Source organism: Myotis yumanensis, unplaced genomic scaffold, assembly GCF_028538775.1.
Source record: "Myotis yumanensis isolate MYYU_CA2020_CCGP unplaced genomic scaffold, mMyoYum1.0.hap1 SCAF_17, whole genome shotgun sequence".
NCBI classification, from domain to species: domain Eukaryota; kingdom Metazoa; phylum Chordata; class Mammalia; order Chiroptera; family Vespertilionidae; genus Myotis; species Myotis yumanensis.
In genome coordinates this window covers 34,727,927-34,742,296 of record NW_027223768.1, presented here as the reverse complement: position 1 = coordinate 34,742,296, position 14,370 = coordinate 34,727,927, and the positions used below count along the sequence as shown (strand labels likewise).

The window sequence follows — 14,370 nt, the reverse complement described above, 5'->3', positions numbered from 1 at the left end:
TATCTCAGATAAAGAAACAGAAAAATGTAGCAGAAAGTCCACTAGACTTCTCGCTGAAAACAACTAGTAAATTGGCTATCGCCCAAGACCATCCCATCAAAATAAGGCAAATCTCGATGCACTGAACCTATTTAGGTTACAAGATTCATATGCAAGCCCAGCTGGTGTGGCTCAGTGGTTGAGCATTGACCTATGAACCAGGAGGTCAGGGTTCTATTCCCAGTCAGGGTGCATGCCTGGGTTGCTGGCTCAATTCCCAGTAGAGGGTATGCAGGAGGCAGCCGATCAATGACTCTCTCTCATCATTGATGTTTCCATATCTGCCTCTCCCTTCCTCTCTGAAATCAATCAATAAATAAAAAGAATCATATGCAAAAAAAAGTAAGGTAATTTTTAGTGTACTATTTGTAAAATTCTATGATTAAAAAAAAAAAAGCGTTCCTAGTTTCAAAGTAATTAAACCAGAAAAATACTTACTACTTGATTCTGTGCCCAGATGGATACCACTCCACTAGAAATAGATGCTATGATGGGTCGAACAGGATGCCACTGAATTTAACAAAGGAAAGAACAATCAGTTCTAAGAAGGAAGCCACACGTCTGTTACAGAAGTAACAACAGCAACCTCATCCTACTCACAGCCACATCCAGCAGGAGCTCTCCTCTCGTCCCGTGGAGGATCTTCACCAGGTTGCCTATGCTCTTCTCCCAAATGTACAGGGCGTGCTGCCGGGCTGACCCGGCCACTATGTACTCCCCATCCCCAGAGAAGCAGCATTTCTTCCACGGGGTCCTAAAGGACACAGAAAGCACCCAAGGAAAACTGGAACCTGAGCCCAGGTTACGAATCAGCACACATTCTTCTAGGGTCTGCTACCCACCTATTGACCAAGTCCTGTAACTTCTGCATAGGTTCAGGCTCTCCATCTCTCCCACAGGTTAAGATTTCCCTGCCATCATAAACTCTGATTATTCGATCTGCCGTGTTAATTAAAAAGCAACTGCAGAAAGGAGAAAAAAATCACAAGTCAGGAATCTGTTTCCGTTAACATTTTCTATTACAACCTGTTCCTTAGAACAGTACCATAAAACAACGAATAAACCGGGGAGAAACTGAGTAAAGACCTAAGTAATGTGCTCAAATACCTATGCATCTACCTGCCACATTCCAAACGAAAATTTAATTTGAAGTGAAAATATATTATATACCTTCTGTGTATCCTTGAACCCTGCCTGTGCAAACTAACAAACCAGTCATCAGTACTGACTGAAATACAAGACCTGTAAATTGAAACCAGCTTGCTGAAGTCCCAAGAATACAGTTAAACGTATATAAATACTTCATTTCTCTGGGCTGTTTCATATACAATATATTCTTCTTAATGAGTTCGTAAACTATTTCAATTTAAAATGTTCCTTTGTTTTTTACTGTTAATAACTTTAGAAATTTGTCTAAAATATATTATTGCACACCCTTCTTCCAGACTTTACTGACAAACCTTTTCTTAATAGAAGAGAATGTTCCCGAAGCTTTATGGTGTTCCTACATGAAATAGGATGAGTGTTACCTCTTTTATTGACAACCTATTTCTTCTTGTCTCTGTTGATATGTCTACTTCTAGCTGGATAACCAAACTTACCAGAAAAACATTGGAAATTAAAGGGGTAAACAGGCTGGTTTTATGTGAGTAAAGTGTATGTTCAGTTACTCTGTGAATTCTGTGACATCTATTCTAATTATAATAATAGCTGATCTTTACCCAGTGCTAACCACATGCCAGGCACTGGTTCAGCACATATCACTCAGATATTCTTTCTGTAAAGAACTGCCTGATAACCTCCTGATAAAGAAGATGTACTAGTAAATGCTCGGTCAATGCAGAAAATTTAAGAACCAGATATTGACAGTTTCTAATAACCATTTTTAAAAATATTTTTATTGATTTCAGAGAGGAAGGGAGAGGGAGAGAGAGACAGAAACATCAATGATGAGAGAATCACTGACTGGCTGCCTCCTGCATGCCCCCCAATGGGGGTCAAACACACAACCCGGGCATGTTACCTGACCAGGAATCAAACCAGGACCTCTTAGTTCATAGGTCGATGCTCAACCACTGAACCACACTGGCCGGGCTCTAATAACCATGTTTAAAGTAAACTTTTACAAAATTATAAGTAAAATATACACAAAAAGTGTGAACCAATGTATTTTTGCATTCCACTCAATTTTAAAACTGTCCCTAAAAAGACAAGGTCTCACCTCCCCTTCCGGGCAAACTCTATAGACTTAATGGCTGTGGTATTGCTTGTTCCAGTTGTTACTCTGAAGGAAGCAACAAGATCTTGAGAATCTGTTTTTAAGACCAAAATCTAAAGTTTAAAAAAAAAAAGTTAAAAGTAAGTAAGTATTCAGGTAACTTACAGTAATTGGATCTGGCTTCTGTTTCTAAAACTGGGAGAGACTAGGTAAAAATATAAACATCTTTATTCCCATGTATTCAACTTGATTAACTGGTATTGCCTTTTACCTCTTCAAATAAAGGATAGTGTCTTAATCTATTCTTAAAAGAGAATGTTTAGTGTTAATCACAATGATCAAAAAGTGGAAGCAACCCAAGTATTCATCAACAGATGAATGAATAAAATGTACATACATACAACGAAATATTATTCAGCCTTGAAAAGGATGGAAATTCTGGCACATGCTGAGCATGGATAAATCTTAAGGATATTATACTAAATGAAATAAGCCCGTCACAAAAAGACAAATACTGTATGAGTCCATTTATATGAGGTACCTAAAGTAGCCAAATTCATAAAGACCGAATGATAGTTACCAGGGGCTGGAGGGAGGGGTAGGGGTGTAGGAGCAGGGAGTAGGGAGTTATTATTTAGTGTTTTGCAAGATGATGAATGGTGGTGATGGGTGTACAACAATGTGAATATACTTAATACTCATGAATTATACATTTTATGGTTAAGGTGCTAAATTTTATGTTGTATGTACTTTTATGTTTGTTTGTTTTACTACAATGTGCCCTAGTTAAAAAAAAAAAATCAAGGTGCCTAATGGAACTACAAACGCTAAGCTTAAAAGGTACCTTAGCGCTCGTCTAACCTGACTTCTACAAAACTACAGGTTACGCTAGCCTGAATTATACAATATTTACAGAACTAAGTATTTTCACCAGCAGTAATATAATTTAGAAATGACCCTTCCTTAGTAGCACCCAGTAAAGGCCCTTCCATCTTTTTCTAGGCCACATAATCTCTGACCACTCTAAAACCAAAGAACAGAAATTATTAAGCATGAGAGAAAAATAAGCTATATTTGCAGGAGGCATGCTTAGAGTGGGGGTAGAAGAAATTTCAAAGGAAGTAGCACAAGTACACATGAAATGAGGCAAAGCACAGGATGACTGAGGGGTATTTTGCTGGCTTCTAGGCTTACCTTGCCTTTTGCATTTCCTGTATAGATATATTCCCCTCGCCTATCAAAAGATGCAACCACGTTTAAGTCCGAGTCATCGTCTACCGGTAGAACAACATGTTTGGAATCTGAAAGGGTCAACATGACAGGAGCAGATTTCATGGGACACACGAGAACCTTGTTCCTGTTTAAAAATATGAATAGTACATTGGCTGTTGCTTTGGTATCAGAAGGTTGATACCCTCACTTACTCTTCTAGCCCAAGCAAACTGAATATAGTGAAAGCCTAAAATCTAACTGTCTAATGATAGAGAAATGACTGAATAGTTATGGAATCCTACCTTGACAAAATGAAATGTAATCACTAAAAATAAAAATGTAGCAAACTAGTAAAATAAGTATGAAATTAAGTAAAATACTGATGAAAACCATGTAAAAAATACATATTTATGAACATGTAACATGGCATATCTGTGCTTTGTGAGCTTTATATAACCACCTTTATATGTAAAGAGAACTTGACCAGAGAAATGCAGACAGTTATGTCTGGGTAACAGAATGATTAGGTAATTCTTTCTTAAATGCAGTTTAATACTGAATGATTTCTTCTACTAAAGAAATCCAAAAATGGGGAGAGGGGAGGGCAGGTCAAGGACTAGTTATTATACTTATTCCTATCTTTGTTCATTTCCAAAGTCCTATTTTTGGCCAGCATTTCACTATATAACTCACTCCTTAAAATCTATTTAGTAGAGCCAACCTAGACAGGAAGACTTTTTATGTGGAAGGTCTAGGGATGTGTGAATTTGCTTCCCAAAACCTTAAACTGAAATTGTCATGAGCGTGGAGCTAATCCATATAAAATTAGACCCCACCCCAGGAAGAACAGTTCAGATTAAACATACTGATCTCGTGGATGATACTGGACTTTTAAGATGGGTGAAGGGAACCGAAACCTCTGGTCGCAGTCTCCTGAGAGAACATCCCACTGTGACACTATGTTATCAGTGGAAGCACTCACGAGCTTATGACCATCTCGACTCCAGCTGAGAAGGGAAAAAGAGTAACTTAGCACATGTTTTAAGGTAAAGTATATCATACCACTCTTATGGGCAAAACCGCCTGAGTCACATTATTGCCTTAATTGTATAGGGTCAATATTTCTTTTTTAAAAACATATCCACAACAGGCTCTCCCAACTAAGCAATAAATAAGAATGTTTTTGTGACATTTTCATAACTAATAACAGAAGGTCTTAACAATTCAAGGTAACACTACAAGTGGCTCTGTGAAAGAACATGAACATATTAGTCTACAATCAGCAAGCACTTAAGTGTTGATTTAACAAAAAACAGGTTATTTTCTTAGGGGTGGAGAGGGAGTATCTGAGCTTTCTGATTGCTCCTGCAGTAGTACCTCCAGAGCTTAAACAAATAATAAAGATAAGTATCTGTTATTTAAAACTAGAGGCCTGGTGCATGAAATCCGTGCACGGGTAGGGTCCCTAGACCTGGCCAGTCATCAGGGCCAAACAGGGCCTTCTGGCTGCCGGCTGCGGGCCAGGGCCTTCCTTCATTCCACACCACCCCCTGGGGGTCAGCGCACATCATAGCGAGCGATCAAACTCCCAGTCAAACTCCCAAGGGGACAATTTGCATATTAGGCTTTTATATATATAAGATAATTAAGAAAGGAATGAATTCCTCCAACAAACAGAAAAAGACTCTGAAAGACAGAGAGAAGACAACTGACTAGAGACTGCAGGATAGAGAAATGACTTAACTGTTCACTGGGTGTTCTTTTTGCCTCCCATGTCCCAGACCAAGTGATGGAGAAGCCAACAACACAGCAATACCAATGGGCACACACAAAAAGGCTGGAGGAGAGCCTGTTTTCTTTGACCAAAGGACCAGGAAAGGACAAACCAGTGAGACAGAAAACATTTAGACAATAGTCACCTTATTCCAGCAACCACCACAGGAAAAACTGCAACCCCCGTCAACAAGGTTTAAATAGAGAGTCTAGACTTCCACTACTGCCCAGTTTGCAGCATAGCACTCTTCCCTCCTAGCTGGTGTCCTTCACGCCCACCAGGTGGTAATGAGGATCTCAGCCACAGAATTAGTGTAGACCAGGTGGGGAACAGGAACAAAGCACTTCGAGCCTTCCAGGCAGGACAGCATCAGCCTAGGAGGCCCAGTGGGGAGCCTGAGTTTCCAATCTCACCCAGCATATTGCAGCCAAATGAGAAACGTGGACTTCTAACCCATCTGGCAATAACAAGATGGTGCCCTCCCTTCCCGTTGGTGCAGTACCAGAGGAGGCCTGCTAAAACACAAGATTTAAATAATAAATAAGCTCTACATTCTTACAACACAACACCTAAATTGCCCAAGTTGCAAATGGAAATCACTACCACCCAAGAACAAAGAAAATTTCAACTTGAATGAGAAAAGTCAATCAACAGATACTAACACAGAGATAACATAGATTTAGAATTATCTGACAAGGATTTAAATGCAGCCATCATAAAAATGCTTCAATAAGAAACTGCAAACATGCTTGAAATAAATGGGGGGGAAAACAAACACGAAAAGTCTCAGCAAAGAAACAGAAGATACAAAGAAGAACTGAAATGGGAACTTTATAATTGAAAATTATAACTAAAATTAAAAAAACAGCTCGGCTGGCATGGCTCAGTGGTTGAGCATCGACCTATGAACCAGGAGGTCACGGTTCGATCCCCGGTCAGGGCACATACAAGAATCACCCAATGAATGCATAAATAATTGGAATGACAAATAAAAAAAAAAAAACAACACTCAGGAATGGGTTCAGCAGCCAATGAAGAAGAAAGAGGAAAGAATCAGTAAATAAAATTTAAAAATTGCAATCTGAATAACAGGAAGAAAAAAAATGGAAAAAAAATGAACAGACGCCAAACCGGTTTGGCTCAGTGGATAGAGCATCGGCCTGCAGACTGAAAGGTCCCAGGTTCGATTCCAGTCAAGGGCATGTACCTGGGTTGCGGGCACATCCCCAGTGGGAGATGTGCAGGAGGCAGCTGATCGATGTTTCTCTCTCATCGATGTTTCTAACTCTCTATCTCTCTCCCTTCCTCTCTGTAAAAAATCAATAAAATATATTAAAAAAAAAAAAAATGAACAGAGCCTCACAGACCTGTGGGACTATAGTAAAGATCTAAAGCTATATTATCAGAGTCCTGGAAGAAGAGAAAAAAAAGTAGGGAATAAAAGTATTTGAAGATATAATGCTGAAAATTTCCCAAACTTGGCAAAAGATTATATAACCTACAGATTCAAGAAACTGAATAGACCTCAAACAGGATGAGCTCAAAGAAATTTACTCTAAGACCCAGAGACAAACTTCTGAAAACTAAAGACAATGAAAAGAATCTATTTTTTCCTCATTCAGCAAAAAGGGTTTATTGGGGCTGGGGGAAGACTGAAATCCAGAATGTGCAGCAAAGGCCAGCTGGGTGGAGGTTTCTGCCCAGAGAAAAATGGAGGAAGTTCAAAGAAAAAAGTCTTAAAAGCATTGAAAGAAATGACACCTTACCTACCAGGTATATGGAACAATTCACATGATAGCAGATTTCTCATCAGAAACCATTAATGTCAGAAGGAAGTGACACATTTTTTAAGTGCTTAAAGAAAAGAACTGTCAACCCAAATTCAATATTCAGTGAAAATATCCTTCAGGAACAAAGAGGTAAATCAAGACATTTGTCACCAGCAGACCTACCCTAAAAGAATAGCTCAAGGAAGTTCTCTAAACAAAAAGGAAATGATAAAAGAAGAAATTAGAACATCAGGAAGAAAGAACAATGAAAAGAGTAAAAATATCGGTAAATACTTTTTTTCCTTCTTAAGTTTTGACATATGAAGCAAAAATCAAAATACTGTCTTATATGGGTCTCAATATATATAGAGGAAATATTTAAGACAATTATAAACAAAAGAGGGTAAAGAGAGGAAAGGTTTCTTACACTTCATTTGAACTGGTAAAATGTCAACGCCAGCTAATGGTGATAAGTTTTATATATACAATATAATACCTAGTAGCTACTAAAAAGCTAAAAAATATACTACAGGTAAATCAAAATGGAATTCTAAAAAATGTTCAAGAAACCCACAGGAGGCAGGAAAAAGAAAACAGAGAATCAAAAACAGAAGGAAGAAACAAAAAAAGAACCCCCAAACCAGTACTTATCCAAATTTTGCAACAAAGAGGAATCGCTAATGAGGACTTAGCAGGTAATATATCTCCATGGTGAAGAACATGGGCTCAAGAGTCAGACTTATGCCCGGACAATACCACCTCCTCGCTGTTTGATCTTTGGCAAGTTATATACCTTTCTAAACTTCAATCTCCTCACCTATAACACAGGAACAGTAATAATTACTACCCATAGGAGACTGTTTAATTAAAATCCATATATATAAAAGGATAAGCAAGGTCAGCAGGTATGACATGCACTGACCACCAGAGGGCAGGCGCTCAACGCAGGAGCTGCCAAGTGACAGCACCTTTGCAGAGTGCCCTCTTGCCCTCTGGGACCCCTCGAGGGATGTGGGACTGCCGGTTTCGGCCCGATCCCCACAGGCCAGGCCAAGGGACCCTGCTCACTCCATAGATGCCGTTTGAGCCCCAGTGCTGCCCCAGGTGCAGCCAGCCTGGGAGGGACTGTGGGAGGTTGGCTCCAGGGCATGTCCGGCCCTTCTCGCCCAATCCCACCCCACCGGCCACCTTCTAATTAATTTCCTTTCAATGTGCACGAATCCGTGCACCGGGCCTCTAGTATCTTAATAAAGCTGTTAAAAATAAATCCTTATATAAAAACACAACAATAAAAAAGAAATGAAACGCAATGGAGCTGGAAGGGACGTAAGAGATCACCCAGGCTGGTGCTCTCCCTTTGTATATTAGAGAAAAGTCTTGCCCAAAACCACCAGTTCATTAGTGGCCAAAACTAGACTGGGATTCGGCCTCCCCCCAATCCAGTGCTTTACAATACTTCTGCTGCTTCTACTTAGACAAAAGGAAATATGTTACTGTTTAGTAAATTTAGATTTGATTAGATGCTTTTTTGGGCCCCAAGTTCATTTAAAAGAAGTGCTGTGCCAAAATAAAATTTTCTAAATAGTCATCTCAGAGAGTAAGAAAGTAATCAATAGGAATTTATATTAAATCAGTGTTCAACTCAAATTATCTGACAGGAAGCCTTAATAACTATACAGTTCAATGAAGAAATGGACATTCTTTGGATAACTAAAATTGCTGGAATCAAGAACCTGGACAAGCCTGGACTAGATGACTCCCAAGCTTCTCTCCTAACCAAAATTTTTATTTTAAATGAAACATCTTTATCACAAACATTATTACAGCTACAATCAGTAAATATTTCTTTTCAGTATTGAAATATTCTCAGACAGAGCTTTATACAAATCCATATCATTACAAAGGAACTTGAAGGACAACATGGGTTCAAGGTCTACACCAGCTATGAGTAATTTAATTACATTACTAGTGGCTGGATTAGTAATATTAAATATTAAAATATCTACAGTAAGATGCCAATTACAGTCACCATTCATCCCACTACATTAACTCATATTAAACATAGTAATATTAAAATTCCTTACCATAAAGAACAGACTGGATGGATATGTGCACTAATTATTTTAGCAATGCCTCTTGTCAAAAAATCCCAGATGACAATTCGGCCATCATTACAGCCAACTGCAAGCAGCGTGCCCCACCTGTTAAAGGTGCAAGTCAGGGCCATGCTGATACAATCCAAAGTTCCATCAGCTTCCTAAAATTAAAACAAACACAAGAATACAGACAATAATACCCAGGTGTGCAAACTATTTTGTAAAGGTTCTCTACTATCTATAGACACTTCTCTTGAATTTAAATCATGTTGTACACCACAATAATCTCTACGTACGTTCTTGTATCAATTAAACTAGACCTAATGAAGAGATATTTATAAAAGCTAACAGAATTTTTGGAAACAGGTGTGATCAATCCCTTACACTACCACTGTAACTTTATACACACACTCTAGAGCAGTGATTCCCAAAGTGGGTGCTACCGTCCCCTGGTGGGCGCTGCAGCGATCCAGGGGGGCGGTGATGGCCACAGGTGCATTTGTTTTAACTTCTTTTGTATTACCTTTCTATTCTGAGTTCAATAAATAGTTTCATAATTTCAAACTTCAATGTTTCTAATTTACACCTTTCTTTACTATATTTTACGAAAAAGGTAGAAACATTAATACATATATCTTTCTGTTTAATTGCTATTAAAATTTAAAAAAAAAATAATTTCCAGGGGGCACTGAGTAATATTTTTCCTGGAAAGGGGGCGGTAGGCCAAATAAGTTTGGGAACCACTGCTCTAGAACAGTGATGGCAAACCTATGACACGTGTGTCAGAGGTGACACGTGAACTCATTTTTTTGATTGATTTTTCTTTGTTAAATGGCATTTAAATATATAAAATAATATCAAAAGCCAAACCAATGGACATGGACAACAGGGAGATGAGAGCATGAGTGGGGGAGGGGAGGATGGGGGTTAATGGGAGGATGAGGACACATTTGTAATACCTTAACTAATAAAGAATTTAAAGATTAAAAAATAAATAAATATCAAAAATATAAATCTTTGTTTTACTATGGTTGCAAATATCAAAAAATTTCTATATGTGACACGGCACCAGAGTTCAGTTAGGGTTTTTCAAAATGCTGACACGACGAGCTCAAAAGGTTCGCCATCACTGGTCTAGAGGACAGTTAGGCCAACTATATATAACAAGATTCATTGAAAGAGTCATCCCACTGACCCAGTAATCATATTTTTTTAATTTATCCCAAGAAAAATACTTTAAAACAAGAACCCTAGAACAGTCTATATGTGTAACATTAGAAAAGCCAAATAAATGTTTTATATTATTATCAAGCCATTTAAAATAATCATGGCTACAATGAAATATATTCCAAGTATTACACAAAATATTTTTACATTTAAAAAAATAAAGCACACTTATAGCATACATATTGATTTATTACTATGTAAAAGCATTGATCAAAACTAGAAAAAAATCAATATACAGGTGATGGTGCTGTTTGTGATCCTTTAATCAGTCATTTTTAATTTAAAGGGAAATTAACTATAATATTTACATTATGGTGAGCTTTCCAGCTAACTGCCTATCTGCCTCCCCCACTTAAAATTGAACATTTAGGTCCTTATTATAGCAAAAGATATCATCACATTTAATACTTGTCACACACAAAAAAGAGATCAAAATGCATTTCCCACTCAAACACAAGAGCTAGTGAGTTATCATGTTCCTAAGAATCACAATACTATACTCTTACCTCTGGATAATTCTGCCCAAAGGACTCTGCAACAAAACAGAGAGAGAGATGTGATGGAACACAGGTGGCATAGCAGGGATCCTACAGCTCATGAATGGTGCATAGCAGTGACCTGCAAAATGTGGATGGGAACTGAAGCCCTTTCCTATTGTCATTATCATGTCAAGACGGTACTTGCTTTTTTATCCTCATTATCTCATGTTTATAGATGCGTTCTCCTGAGGCTATATGACCTATGATATTGCAACAGAGTGAACGCAGAAGCAGATGTAAGAAAACTGCCAACTTCTATTTAGGCAAACTTTACAGAGATTCGTAAAAATGTAAAACAATGCCACTCTTCTCACTAAATTTTATTTTGTTTTAAAGTACCTATTTCCCATAAAAATGTGTTATTTATGTAAACATGTAATGATGTTATTATGCTTATTTTTAAATAACAAACTTTTAAAAATCAAATCAAATTATCTTAAGTCCCAAGCATTCTCTAAAATCTTTATTAACAACAGCCAACCAGCAGAGATCATTCCCCTTATTAATAGCATTTAGGTTGTAACATAATCTGGCAGTTGGTTAAGCACATTAAGCAAACAACATTTTGGTACAAAAATCCCTGACTGCTTTTTCTATATTAAATTTGGTATTTAAACATTAGAAGTAATAAACATTTCAAGCTATAGATATAATACCACCTGCTTGTCAAAAGTTTAATTTCAGCTCTAGCTGGTCTGACCCAATGGATAGAGTGTCCGCCTGCAGACTGGAGGTCCGGGTTCAATTCCGATCAAGGGCACATGCCTGGGTTACAGGTTGGATCCCCAGTAGGGGGTGTACAGGGGGCAGTCAATCAATGATTCTCTCTCATCATTGATGTTTCTCTCTCTCCCCCTCTCCCTTCCTCTCTGAAATCAATAAAAATATTTTTTTAAAAAAGTTTCATTTCAGCAGCAGCACCATCTTTGCCAGTATTTACTTAGATTTTATTACAATGTTTTTTAAACTATACACTGAGAACTACAGGTTCAAGAAAGCTACTTTACATCTAGGGCATCCAAATAAGATTTTATTTTAAAAAGAAGCCATCTGCTCTAATTAAAAGGGTAATTATCTTGATCTATCTAATGTGCACACATATTATGTGACTTGCTTCTTTAACAATTTATACTATACATTTTTTCCAAATCAATAATATAGCTTGATGTTCCCATGGTTAAGAAACAAACAAAAATTTATTTAAAAATTAAAACCAAGCCTGGCCAGCGTGGCTCAGTGGTTGAGCATCAACCTATGAACCAGGAGGTCATAGTTCAATTCCCGGTCAGGGCACATGCCCAGGTCATGGGCTCGATCCCCAGTGTGGGGTGTGCAGGAGACAATTAATCAATGATTCTCTCTCATCACTGATGTTTCTATCTCTCTCTCCCTCTCCCTCTCCTTTCCCCTCTGAAATCAATAAAAATAAAAATAATTAAAAAAAAAAACAAATTAAAAAACATAACCTAAAAATATACAGCACTCAGGAAGGACCGAGTGTGGCTTGTGCTGTGTTGGGAGGTGGGAAAGCCACACAAAAGAATCTGAGAGCCCTAACCGGTTTGGCTCAGTGGCTAGAGCATTGGTTTGCAGACAGAAGGGTCCCAGGTTCGATTCCAGTCAAGGGCATGTACCTTGGTTGCGGGCACATCCCCAGTAGGGGATGTGCTGGAGGCAGCTGATCGATGTTTCTCTCTCATAGATGTTTCTAACTCTCTATCCCTCTCCCTTCCTCTCTGTAAAAAATCAATAAAATATATATTTTTTAAAAATAATCTGAGAGAATCCAGAATCCAGGACCCTTTTAATGCATGATTACCCCTCAACACAGGTTACCTCTGATTTTGTATTTTTATGTTTTGGGGTGGGTTTCTTTTTTTTGAGGTTCATCCTGGTTAACAGGGGTACAATAAGGAGTTTAAAGGAACACAAAGAAGACTAAGCTGGTCTGGGACACTTTGGTTGAAGAGTCTGAGCAAGAATGCCATCGCGCAGGGTTAGGAGAGCACAGGCCTTTCCTCGGAATGCTCAAGACCACTTTCGTATTCTCCATCCTCCCACCATCTACCATTTCCTGTCACAATAGACTACTTAGGCTTGGTTAAAGACCATTAACGGGAAGAAATCCCCAAAGATATGAATGCCAAAGAGAAATAAACCCCGGTCAAACCCTTTTTTTCTACCAGGATCCTTTCTCCAAACTGCCTTTGAGCTTCACAGGCCTTCCCAGCCTTCTTCCTCCCGGCCTCGTGATATGGGAGAATGTCTATTCGCTAAGTCAGGAGTGAGGAACATCGGGCCTGCGGCCACATCAGGCCTGTGAAATCACTTGGTCTGGCCCTGCCAGGCATCAGGGGTGAATTAACTAAATGTTTGACCAAATATAGCAGGCTAATTCTTAAGTTGATAATTCTGTATGACCCAAGAATGATGTTATAAACATCCAAATGGCCCTTGGCAGGAAAAAGGTTCCCCACCCTCTAAAGTGCTGAACATCCCCTCCTTGACAACTTGATTATCATGACTCTAAAATTTCATGGTCTTTTTCTCTCAATGTTCCTATTATTTCCTACTTGCCAACCAACTCCTCCCTTTGTAGCAGTTAGGTCGAGTAGCAGTTTCCATTCTGCTCCCTCAATCTAACAAGTGATGACGGAGTTGGTGGCATTTCTTTTAAAGAAATGCAACTGGCAGGTGTCTAGATCACTGAACCCACTACACGCACCCCAATCCAATGCCATCACTACCATAATCACTACATTTCCTAAGCTCCAGTCTTGCCTCCCTCAACACTTCTTAAAGTTGCCACAACTTTCTAAGCCCCAAATCCCATCATTTCACTTACTGCTAAAAAATATCCCTTGCTGAACAATATACTGAACTCCTAAGAATAATTTTTAAAAAAATATTTTTATTGAGTTTATTTAAATTCAGAGAGGAAGGGAGAGAGGGACAGAAACATCAGTGATGAGAGAGAATCCTCCTGCATACCCCACACTGGGGACTGAGCCTGCAACCTGGGCACATGCTCTGACCGGGAATCGAACCGTGATCTCCAGATTCATAGGTAAACGATCAACCACTGAGCCACACCGGCCGGACCTAAGAATAATTTCAAAAAGAAATTTCAATCTGGCCTCAGCTGGTATTTTCCTATTTCTCTTTGGCTAACTCCCCATCAGCACTTAGTATGGAACTTGTTTAATCCACCCTAAGCACCAGCTATAAACTACTCACCGTTTCCTGAACATGCCACACACACTGTACCACCACTGTTCTCTGCGCTGGTAATGACCTCTCCAACTGTCCCTCTGGAAAAATCCTACTTCATATTTACTGTCTGGGTTCAAAGGCACTTCCTTTTGTAAAATCATCCCCAAATTTTATTGTCAGCCCCAACAATACAGAATTAATTGTTCTTTCAGCTGGTTCCAGTTATCTTCTCCTAGTTCTATATATTTATCCAGGGCAAAGGCTGTATCTTATTTCAATGTTT

At 38.6% G+C, this 14,370-nt stretch overlaps 1 protein-coding gene across 2 annotated transcripts in view; it reads right to left on the bottom strand.

Annotated features, from left to right (window-relative positions):
• RBBP5 (RB binding protein 5, histone lysine methyltransferase complex subunit) overlaps positions 1-14,370 on the bottom strand; it is a 28,119-nt gene that overhangs the window by 9,747 nt on the left and 4,002 nt on the right. For both annotated transcript variants that reach the window (XM_070396471.1, XM_070396472.1), the window contains exons 2-9: positions 10,842-10,867; positions 9,097-9,269; positions 4,336-4,476; positions 3,452-3,614; positions 2,261-2,370; positions 882-1,001; positions 640-793; positions 478-549 (exon numbers count right to left, since the gene is read on the bottom strand). In XM_070396471.1, coding sequence (XP_070252572.1) covers positions 478-549; positions 640-793; positions 882-1,001; positions 2,261-2,370; positions 3,452-3,614; positions 4,336-4,476; positions 9,097-9,269; positions 10,842-10,867 — 959 coding nt within the window. The remainder of the gene's footprint in view (positions 1-477; positions 550-639; positions 794-881; positions 1,002-2,260; positions 2,371-3,451; positions 3,615-4,335; positions 4,477-9,096; positions 9,270-10,841; positions 10,868-14,370) is intronic.